General features: G+C 46.5%; 1 protein-coding gene across 1 annotated transcript in view; it reads left to right on the top strand.

Moving 5' to 3' along the window:
* Nucleotides 1–11,423, top strand: part of LOC111973502 (piezo-type mechanosensitive ion channel component 2-like) — a 221,509-nt gene that overhangs the window by 159,646 nt on the left and 50,440 nt on the right. Inside the window, 11 exon segments of the mRNA XM_070446791.1 lie at nt 1,132–1,257; nt 1,752–1,863; nt 2,125–2,300; nt 3,648–3,996; nt 5,340–5,498; nt 5,501–5,538; nt 5,873–5,932; nt 5,934–5,969; nt 5,971–6,023; nt 6,323–6,496; nt 8,103–8,341. Coding sequence (XP_070302892.1) covers nt 1,132–1,257; nt 1,752–1,863; nt 2,125–2,300; nt 3,648–3,996; nt 5,340–5,498; nt 5,501–5,538; nt 5,873–5,932; nt 5,934–5,969; nt 5,971–6,023; nt 6,323–6,496; nt 8,103–8,341 — 1,522 coding nt within the window.

Genomic DNA, 11,423 nt, shown 5'->3' on the forward strand with positions numbered 1-11,423 from the left:
ACATACATACATACATACATACATACATACATACATACATACATACATACATACATACATACATACATACATACATACATACATACATACATACACACTGCATATAAACTCAGCAAGAAAAGAAACGTCCTCTCACTGTCAACTGCGTTTATTTTCAGCAAACTTAACATTTGTATCAACACAACAAGAATCATCAACTAAGACATAAACTGAACAAGTTCCACAGACATGTGACTAGCAGAAATGGAATAATGTGTCCCTGAACAAAGATGGGTCAAAATCAAAAGTAATAGTCAGTATCTGGTGTGGCCACCAGCTGCATTAAGTACTGCAGTGCATCTCCTCCTCATGGACTGCATCAGATTTGCCAGTTCTTGCTGTGAGATGTTACCCCACTCTTCCACCAAGGCACCTGCAAGTTCCCGGACATTTCTAGGGGGAATGGCCCTAGCCCTCACCCTCCGCTCCAACAGATCCCAGACGTGCTCAATGGGATTGAGATCTGGGCTCTTCGCTGGCCATGGCAGAACACTGACATTCCTGTCTTGCAGGAAATCATGCACAGAACGGGTAGTATGGCTGATGGCATTGTCATGCTGGAGGGTCATGTCAGGATGAGCTTGCATGAAGGGTACCACATGAGGGAGGAGGATGTCTTCCCTGTAATGCACAGCGTTGAGATTGCCAACAATGACAACAAGCTCAGTCCGATGATGCTGTGACACGATGAGTCATCCAAAGGATTAAGAGTCATCCAAAGGATTTTGAGTCATCCAAAGGATTAAGTCACTGATTACTTTATTTTTCATGTAACTGTAATCAGTAATGGATTAAATTTTTCTTGTAATCCACCCAACCCTGCCTATAGAATCCACTCTGCACCAACATGGCGTTGGTATAACTGAATAGGGTCTACTGTAACACCTCCACCATTTTGGTGCAGCGTAGATTTGTTGAACTGTATTGTCCTAATTGAAAGGTGAGTCACTCAGTCAATATGTGCCAAGGAAATCTGTACATTCTTCCTCACATCCACAGTTCTTGGAAATGTATAGAATACCCAATCACCCAAATTTACCGTAACGTACACTACATGTTTTTGGTTTGTTTTTCTACTGATCTATTTTGCAGGCGCCTGGTGGGGGAGAAGGGGGAGAACTGGGTGAAGGGGAGGAGCCTATGGTTGATGACATCACCTCCACAGCAGAGAAGAGGAGAGAAGTGTGGAGCATGGCTCACCACACTGATGACAGAAACGTAAACAAACATCCGGAATATGTACTGTAGTAATATCTCACACACCTATTTCTTTCATGTTCCTGTCTGTTTCATGTTGTCCAAGATCTTTCGTGGCCCTGTAATGCCTGTGTGTAAGGTGTCGTGCGTGACAATATCCTGTCCCTGATCGTGTGTTTGTAAGCAAACATGAGTATCATATAAGGGCAGTCTCAATGTATTATTCATTTGTTTTCTCCAGCTTCTTTCAACCCAAGACGGATACAGCACATCTGAGTTTTGCATGCTACTCCTTGGCTATATTTTGTAACTTGCGAGATAATCTATATTTGTTTTCGAGTTGCTTATAAACGGACTCAATGTCACTTGGAGTCACTTGATGTCACTTGGTCAACAAATATAAAAATAAAACAAAAAGCTATTGGACAAGCAAATAGATTGATGTTAACGCATTCATAAAGGTACATAAAGGTGCTGTTGTGATTCTCCCCGCTAAAGGTGTTTTTCTACCCCAGGTTTTGATAGTAACCTCCAACGGGTCTCCTCCGGACTATCTCCACACCAACGGGCTGCTGGGCCTGCACTCCACACCGCAGTACAAACCAGGCCAACCAGGGCCAGATCTGGGTTAGTATCACCCACATATAGAGACTAAGTCCCTCACCCTGACATACACAGACCTCGTGCTGGAAAACAGCAGCACTTTGGGGAAATTTGCCTGGTTCATAAGAAAATCCCAGGGAGTGTGAAAAAGACGGGGCTTTGCTTCTCAAGGCTGACTGTGGTTATTAGGTAATGGTTAACATCCGGTTTTGTAGGTAGCTCRCTCGTGATGCTGTCTGCTCTCTCTCTCCCTCCTTCCCTCCCTCCCTTTCCTCCGTCCTACAGGGAGTGTGTATGAGGTGGTGGTTGTGCAGGGTGAGGGTTTGAAAGAAGAGATGGATGCAGGGGCGATGGCGTGGGCGATGGCGCCGGGCGAAGGAATGGCGCGAGCTAATGCGGTGGTCACGGCCTTCAGGTTCATCATGAAGCAAAGCTACATCTGTGCGCTCATTGCAATGATGGTGAGTCTGTCTGTCTGTCTGTCTGTCTGTCTGTCTGTCTGTCTGTCTGTCTGTCTGTCTGTCTGTCTGTCTGTCTGTCTGTCTGTCGTCTTGAGGTGTGGCTGGCTGGCTGGCTGGGCTGGCTGGCTGGCTGGCTGCTGCGTGGCTGGCTGGCTGGCGGCTGGCTGGCTGCTTTTCAGTCGCAGACGAGGTCTTCAGGATCCACACACACACACAGAGTCCCAGTGGCCAATTTAGTCATTAGCGATGACAGCTTGCAGCCACCCTTGTTGGCCCTGGGTGATGTGTACCATATACTACTGAAGCATCACACCAAAGAAGAGATGTGTGTTCTTTCTTCATGGGCGGTTGGTTGGTTGGTTAGTAGAGCACTGTTGAGGTCACTGGTAGGTAGAAAGGTGGTGGTGGGGATGGGTGGGTGGAAGGCCGTCCTCTCTCTTGAGAAACAACCCTGGCCTGCACTCTGTTTTACACATCTAAGAATAGTGTCACTTCATTTGATCTGTTGGTTAAAGGATATTGTGCTATGCCGTGCTATGCCGTGCTATGCCAGTGACTGCCCTCACTAAAGTGGTTCCTTATAGCAACACCAGTGATATCAATGATGTGTGATGCTTAACCTTTATTATTAGTGGCTTGATGATCTAGCTTTCGCTCTCTTACTCTCTCTCCCTCCTCCCTCCCCATCTTCCCTCCCTCCCTCCCTCCCAATCTCTCTCTCCCATCTCACCCTTCATCCGTCCCCATCTCCTCTCTCCCTCCTCGGCTCTCCCTCCTTCCCTCCCCATCTTCCTCCTCCTCCCCATCTCTCTCCCCCATCTCTCCCTCCTCCTCCCCATCTCTCCCTCCCCATCTCTTTCTCCCCATCCTCCCTCCTCCTCCACCATCTCTCCCTCCTCCCTCCCCATCTCTCCCTCCCTCCCCATCTCTCTCTTCCATACTCTCCCTCCATCCCTCCCCTCTCTCCTCCCTCCCCATCTCTTCTCCCTCATCTCTCCCTCCTCCCTTTCCCATCTCTCCCTCCTCCCTCCCACTCTCTCCCTCACATCCCATTCTCCCTCCCTCCCTCCATCTTCTATCTCCCTCATCCCCTCCCCATCTCTCCCTCCTTCCTTCCCATCTCTCCTCCTCCCCATCTCTTACCCTCCTCCCCAATCTCTCTCCCTCCCTCCCTCCCCCATCTCTCCCTCCTCCCTCCCTCCCTCCCCCATCTCTCTCCTCCTCACCTTCCTTCTCTCCTTCCCCACCTCTCTCCCTCCCTCCCTCCTCCCCATCTCTCCCTCCCTCTCTCCCATCTCTCCCCCCTTCCTCCCCATCTCTCCCTCCCCATCTTTCCTTCCCTCCCAGGCGTGGAGTATCACTTATGTCAGCTGGCTGACCTTTGTGTTTCTCATCTGGTCGTGCACGCTGTGGATGGTGCGTGACCGACGCAAGTACGCCATGATCACGTCCCCCTTCATGGTGTTCTATGGGAACCTGTTGATCATCCTCCAGTACATCTGGAGCTTCGAGATCCTCCACCCCGTACCTGGGCTCTTCTTAAAGAAAGAGGTGCCCTTCCGGGAACTGGGCTCCAAGATGCTGTGCCTGCTGAGTTTCTGGCTGCTGCTGAGACAAGCGTTGACAGAGAGGAAGGAGAGCCAGAGAGAAGAGGAGGTGCTGTCGGACATCAGGGTCATCCATACCCACAAGAAGGGTAAGACAGCCCCTGAGTCTGTCAGTCAGTCTCTGTCTGTCGGCCTATCTGTCTGTCCTTCTGTCTGACTGTCTGTCTGTCTGAGAGTTCCTGGTGAGAGTATGTACAGCAGGGATGGACAACTGACAGCCCGCGGATCAATTTCGGGAACTCGGCCGTGGTCTCAACTTACTGTTGCAAGTTAGAATAGTAGAATACACGAGGTGCAATTTAGAAATTTGGTTGTGTATCAGCAGTTTTTCTCTTGTTATGTAACTGACAGCCATTCAGTTAGCCATGTCAGCAAAACATTTTTAGATTGGTAATCATGGTCAAATTACCGACCGGGGTGCCCCATAGATTTTGTTAGTCACTCTCACTCAGATATCATATTCAAAGTGCAAACATTTCTCTCCACCCCATGGCAAAATCAGTAGTATTGCATTAAATTAGTTATAAAATTGCTAAATCTTCTTTCCGCCACATGGAAAAATGTGTAGAATTGCAGCAAACTTGCTTTAAAACTGTAACATAAGAGGGGGGCCGCTAAAATGTTTTGCTCGTAAGTTGGGTGGGGTGGGTGGGGTGGGTGGGGTGGGGCCCCCCCAACAAAAATGTTATTAGGGCCGCCAAAAGGCTAGGGCTATGACTGCATGTGTGGGTATGGATGTGGGTATGCAGACCCTTGAGCCACTGTGGCCCCTTATGAGTTCAGATGTTTTGTGACCGCCCCCCACCCCCATCAAAGATGCCCATCCCTTATGTACAGTATGAGTTTCAGATGAACACGTGTAATGCAAACTTTCACAAACATCTCCGATTGACATTCATTCATTATTTAAATGAAATATAAGCATGTCTTGAATTAGAATTCTGCTCTATAAGTAACCTCACAGGTGTCAAGAAAGACGTTAATCACCTCCGTTTTTTTAGACAAAATATAAACTACTTTTTGCCTTAGTTGTGTTAGCTTACCCCTCTGTCACTGTTGTTGTTGCTGTTGTTGCTGTTGTTGTTGTTGTTGTTTTTGTTCTCTAATGTTGTTTTTTTGTTGCTGTTGTTGCGTTGTTTTTGTTGTTGCTTGTTTTTGTTGTTGCTGTGTTGTTGTTGTGTTTTGTTGTTGCTGTTGTTGTTTGTTGTTGTTGTTGTGTTTTGTTGCGTTGTTGCTGTAGTTGCTGTTGTTGTTGCTTTTGTTGTTGTTGCTGTAGTTGTTGTTGCTTTTGTTGTTGTTGCTGTAGTTGCTGTTTGTTGTTGTTGCTTTTGTTGTTGTTGCTGTATGTGTTGTTGCTTTGTTGTTGTTGCTGTTGTTGTTGTCATCTTCTATGTCATTGCTTCAGCTCTTCCCTCCCATGTGCTTCTTATAGAGGACAAGGAGGTGATGGATGAGAGCGGTGGCCACAGGGAGATGATGGAGGTGCTAGGCAACACTCTCATGGCCATGTTGAACAAGTACTGGATCTATATCTGCGGCGGCATGTTCTTCTTCGTCAGCTTCGAGGGACGCATCGTCATGTACAAGATCATCACATGATGCTCCTCCTCTTCTGTGTGGCCTGCTACCAGGTGCTGTTACTGTAGGCGTACTGTACCTTCCTGTCCGGGTGGCTCTGTGCAGGTTTTTGATCTAGCCCAGGGCTGATGCACCTTTTGGACCTTCCTTTGGTTCCGTACTACCGGGGAAAACTAAATCAAGTGCACTCCACATACATCATTTCTGTACTTCTGGAGTGCACGAAAAAGTACGGAAATATATGCACTATGCTCTGGATAAGAGCGTAAATGTAAATGTAAAATGAGTATCTATAACCATCAAACTACACATAGTGTAGTAGTGGATGGTGATCTGAAGGTAGGTGTTAAAAGTTGTGTAACCGCCTGTTTCTCTGGCCATCGCCAGGTGCACTATGAGTGGTGGAGAAGCATGCTGAAGTACTTCTGGATGTCTGTGGTGGTGTACCACCATGCTGGTCCTCATCCTGATCTACACCTTCCAGTTTTGACTCCTCCATCCACGTCTGGTTCAACATGACCGGCATGAGCAAGGACAAGTGAGTAAAAACATATGAAGAGAAAGAGAGAGAGAGAGTCTGTGTGTGTGTGTTGTGTGTGTGTGTGTGTGTGTGTGTGTCTGTTGTGTGGTGGGTGTGTGTGTGTGTGTGTGTGTGTGTGTTGTGTGTGTGTGGTGTGTGTGTTGTGGTTGTGGTGCTGATGGTGTGCGGTGTGAATAATATGTGTTGTGTGTGTGTGTGTGTGTGTGTGTGTGTGTCGCGTGTGTGTGTTGTTGTGTGTGTGTCTTTACCATCGGTCTGTGTCAACCGCCCTCCTCCTCCTGTCTCTCCCTGTGTAGACTGGAGGACCTGGGTCTGGAGAAGTTCTCTGTCCCGGCTCTGTTCACAAGGATCTTCCTCCCCACCTCCTTCCTGTTGGTCTGCATCCTCCACCTGCACTACTTTCACCAGCGCTTCCTCCTGCTCACTGACATCAAGACGGTGGCCGACAAACAGAAGAGCACGATCACCAGGTGAGTGTCACGCGGACCACACACTGGAAAATAAGACTGTCTGGCAGTGCTCATGCAATTGGCCGTTTTCCCCACAGGATTCTAAACTCTTCCCCAAAAAAGCATGTCATTCCATCTATTCAATTAACTTAAGGTTCAATATCATTATCAGCGCTGTTTTTCTTTCACAGATTTTACATTACTTTTCTCAATGCAAATTGTTTATATTAATAATAGGCCTTTAATTTGTTACATTCACTGCTAAAATGGACTAAATGTGACCGCTAAGATATTTTATCTTAAAAAACGTATGTGACTCCACGGATGGTGGTCCTGGACTGTTTGGCTGTGATTTGGGGATCCTGGAACAGACAAGGTTGGGAAACACAGGTCTAGTATTGGTATCTAGCAGCCTCTGATTGAGTTAAAACTTTCCATACTCTATCCGGCAATTAATTGAGGTGAAATCCACCATGGCTATCCATTACCCATGCCCCTACTGGCTGGAAGTTGAACTGTAATGCCCCCTCTCTCTGTCTGCTTGGGTCTGATCCTTTTGTCCTTACCTGTTGTACCATTCGTTTTAGGGCGCCTGATTTAGCATTAGCTAACTAGTTGTTGTTATGCAAGAAACGAATGTAGCATTGTTGACTACATGTACCATTGCCAAAGGTGCAGTGTAAGTGCTGTTGGAAGCGTTCATCAAATCAATTTCATCACATGTTCTTTCATTGAAGGCATATTTTGATGGCTGACTTTTCTGGACCCCTTTTCCTGACAGGGTCCCAAGCTTCTGTGGGGATTCTCTACTTTACACACCGTCTCTCCTCTACTCATAGAAAACATCCCTTCACATTGCTTCCTGTCAATCGTGAACGATAATTCTTCAAGTTTTACCAGTGAAACGTCCATGCAGCATCTGCATACCAACCACTTGATCTCAATCAGTTTCATGGGGATATGCAAAGCACATATTTTGCCTAGTGGTGCACGCTGAGTTTCGGCCACATGAGAAAAAATTTACACAATCATCCTAAAATCTTTGTAAGAAATGAGGTGGTGTTTTTGGTGTAACAGTAACGTTATAATATGTTGTTGTACTCGGTTCTGTTCCCCAGAATACTGAGAACATTATGAGATCTTGCAGACGTTGATTCAGCTTTGATGTATATTAAATGGCCACCAATCGCCAGAGTAGCCTGTTCTCTCTAAGTAGAACAGAGTCTGTGTGTGAAGTGGAGAATCCTGCACATGGGCAGATGCTTCGGGACCTTTAGATGTCAGGAAGAGGGGTCCAGAAAAGTCGGATCCGCAGCCACTCCGTAGTTTGATTTGGGAGATTGCGAGTAGATGTTAAATAATTTCTCCATAAGTTAGAATACTTTTTATAGTAGGGTACAGTACTTGTCACATGTTATGAGGAAGAAGTGGCTGTATGGACAGGTTGGTCTCTCTTTATTTTAAACCTATCACTTTGAGACTAGTGGTCATGAAGGGAAGGAGACAGAACAAATTATCTCTCGATAACTGCAGGGACCCAGCCTGACTGTGCCTCCCATGGAACTAGAGGGACAACTATTAGGAGCTTTGTCTGTTCTAGTCATTCTATTTCTATCTCCACTCCCAGGCTGGTGCACCTAGACGGCAGTCTGGCAGATATCTCTCTCATCAAACCCACCCTCACTGTGACCACCAAAGACGAGGAGGCTGGGGAGAAGGTGCAGCTGGAAGAGGAAGATGGGAAGGAGGAGGAGGAGAAGAAGAGAAGTTATGAGGAGGAGGAGGAGGAAGAGGAGGAGGAGAAGAGGTATGAAGAACCCCTGGAGCACTGCAGCAAGGCGGAGTCCCCGGTCGACGAGATGTCAGGTACCTAGACAGAGAACCTGACACACATGCACAGGGATAACAAATTATCCTTTTATGAAAAGCATTAAATGTCAGTGGGTTTGTAAGCACCTTTCTTCATCATATTTCAGCCAATAAAAGTTGATGAATCTAATAAAGAAGCCGTCATCTGGAATAGTTGTATTTGTATTTGGTGGAGTATAATAAAATAATTGATTTGAGGTGATTGTGACATATCCCACTCCACTAGGGCTTTATTGGAGTGACGGGGAATCAGGCACAGAGAGAGCGAGAGAAGAAGACAGTAAACAAAGGACAATGAAAGTGACTAGATTGTTGGATGAGAAAACCAGCTTGGTGTTTAACCAGGGCTGGGCTCCTCCAGTATGTATCATTCTATTATGGTACTCTGGACACACCTCTTTCTCAGAGGTATTTTCTCATAGGTTCTCATGGTTGTTACACTGTCCTTTATGCACAACGCTGCTAGCTATAGTTAGTTTGGAGGATTTCAGTTGTTGAAGTCCCATACTGTAGTTACAGGCTGCATGCATCCAGTTCTCTAGTAGTCTTTTCCCAGTGAATGGTGTGTTCATTTGATGCTGACTACAGGCTGCTCGACACACTGTCTCCACAGTCGTTCCTCTGTTTGACCGTGTGTAGGCTGAGGGGATTTCTGTGTGTTTGTGTGTGTCTGAACCCTGATGCTGTCTCAGTGTCTTGACAGAACAATGCTTGGGCTGTTCAACATCTGTTTCCTGCTGAAGTAAGACTGAGTTTGAATATCAAGTTTTGGTTTTATTAGTCGTATGTACAGGATACACATTGGCATACATCGTCCAATGAAATTCTTACTTGCAGGTTCCTTCTCGAAAATGCAACAACAACAAGAAATAATAAAATATGTGTTTGGGTGTGCTGTGTGTGTTTGTGTGTGTGTGTGTGCTCTGTGTGTGTGTGCTTTAGGTGTATTGTGCGTGTTTGTGTGTGTGTGATCTGTGTGTGCGCTGTGCGTGCGTGATGACATACTGTCACCATGCCCAGAATGTGCTGAAATTCCCTCAGCCCAGTCACATATAGACAAGGGGAGTAAATCACACATGGAAGAGACACAACACAGTGTCTGTCAGAGGAAGAGGTGTCCACGTAATCTCTCTCTCTGTCGCCTTCTGTTATGAGTACAACGCTACATCACACAGGAAGCGGCGCAGGTCCTAATCCAGGCACTTGTCATCTCCCGTCTAGACTACTGGAACTTAGCCCAGGCTCTTCTCTGTCCTGGCACCCCAATGGTGGAACCAGCTTCCCCCTGAAGCTAGGACAGCAGAGTCCCTGCCCATCTTCTGAAAACATCTAAAACCCTACCTCTTCAAAGAATATCTTAAATAATCCCCCCCGTGACGGGGAATCAGGCACAGAGAGAGCGAGAGAAGAAACAGTAAACAAAGGACAATGAAAGTGACTAGATTGTTGGATGAGAAAACCAGCTTGGTGTTTAACCAGGGCTGGGCTCCTCCAGTATGTATCATTCTATTATGGTACTCTGGACACACCTCTTTCTCAGAGGTATTTTCTCATAGGTTCTCATGGTTGTTTACACTGTCCTTTATGCACAACGCTGCTAGCTATAGTTAGTTTGAGGATTTCAGTTGTTGAAGTCCCATACTGTAGTTACAGGCTGCATGCATCCAGTTCTCTAGTAGTCTTTCCCAGTGAATGGTGTGTTCATTTGATGCTGACTACAGGCTGCTCGACACACTGTCTCCACAGTCGTTCCTCTGTTTGACCGTGTGTAGGCTGAGGGGATTTCTGTGGTGTTTGTGTGTGTCTGAACCTGATGCTGTCTCAGTGTCTTGACAGAACAATGCTTGGGCTGTTCAACATCTGTTTCCTGCTGAAGTAAGACTGAGTTTGAATATCAAGTTTTGGTTTTTTAGTCGTATGTACAGGATACACATTGGCATACATCGTCCAATGAAATTCTTACTTGCAGGTTCCTTCTCGAAAATGCAACAACAACAAGAAATAATAAAATATGTGTTTGGGTGTGCTGTGTGTGTTTGTGTGTGTGTGTGTGCTCTGTGTGTGTGTGCTTTAGGTGTATTGTGCGTGTTTGTGTGTGTGTGATCTGTGTGTGCGCGTGGCGTGCGTGATGACATACTGTCACCATGCCCAGAATGTGCTGAAATTCCCTCAGCCCAGTCACATATAGACAAGGGGAGTAAATCACACATGGAAGAGACACAACACAGTGTCTGTCAGAGGAAGAGGTGTCCACGTAATCTCTCTCTCTGTCGCCTTCTGTTTATGAGTACAACGCTACATCACACAGGAAGCGGCGCAGGTCCTAATCCAGGCACTTGTCATCCTCCCGTCTAGACTACTGGAACTTAGCCCAGGCTCTTCTCTGTCCTGGCACCCCAATGGTGGAACCAGCTTCCCCTGAAGCTAGGACAGCAGAGTCCCTGCCCATCTTCTGAAAACATCTAAAACCCTACCTCTTCAAAGAATATCTTAAATAATCCCCCCCCCCCCTCCCCGGCACCACTCCTCACCCCGGACACTCGCACTTAACCCCCCACCCTTACTTGCTCTGACTGCTGATAGCTGTACCTACTATGACTGTGATATGTGGTTGTCCCACCTAGCTATCTTAAGATGCACTGTAAGTCAGTCTGCTAAATGACTAAAATGTAAATGCATGAAGACACTGACACTGTTGTTGCTATCAGACAGTTGGATGTGACAAGGTTTGCTTCTGATTGTGAAAAGGTTGTGAAAGAGGTTATTCCAAGGTCAGATGAGAGTATCACTTGTTTTTAAAGCATCATGTCAGATGGCACATTATACTGAATGAAGAGAGCTGAGTTATCTGTCGATGTTGTCCCCCCATCCACCACTATTCAAAATGGAACAGCACCCACTAGTGGTAAACTGTCTCAGCTCTGCACTTGGGATCCCTGTCTGTGTACTTTAGACTAGTGAGTGTTTCTCCAAGGTTTATTGTCCAAGGTTTCCATTTCTACTCATTAACAAAAGTGCTTTTCTCACTCTCACTTTCACTCACTCTCTCTCACTCTCTCTGTCTCTCCCTCCCCCTAAT

This window comes from Salvelinus sp. IW2-2015, linkage group LG14 (assembly GCF_002910315.2).
Source record: "Salvelinus sp. IW2-2015 linkage group LG14, ASM291031v2, whole genome shotgun sequence".
Lineage (NCBI taxonomy): Eukaryota > Metazoa > Chordata > Actinopteri > Salmoniformes > Salmonidae > Salvelinus > Salvelinus sp. IW2-2015.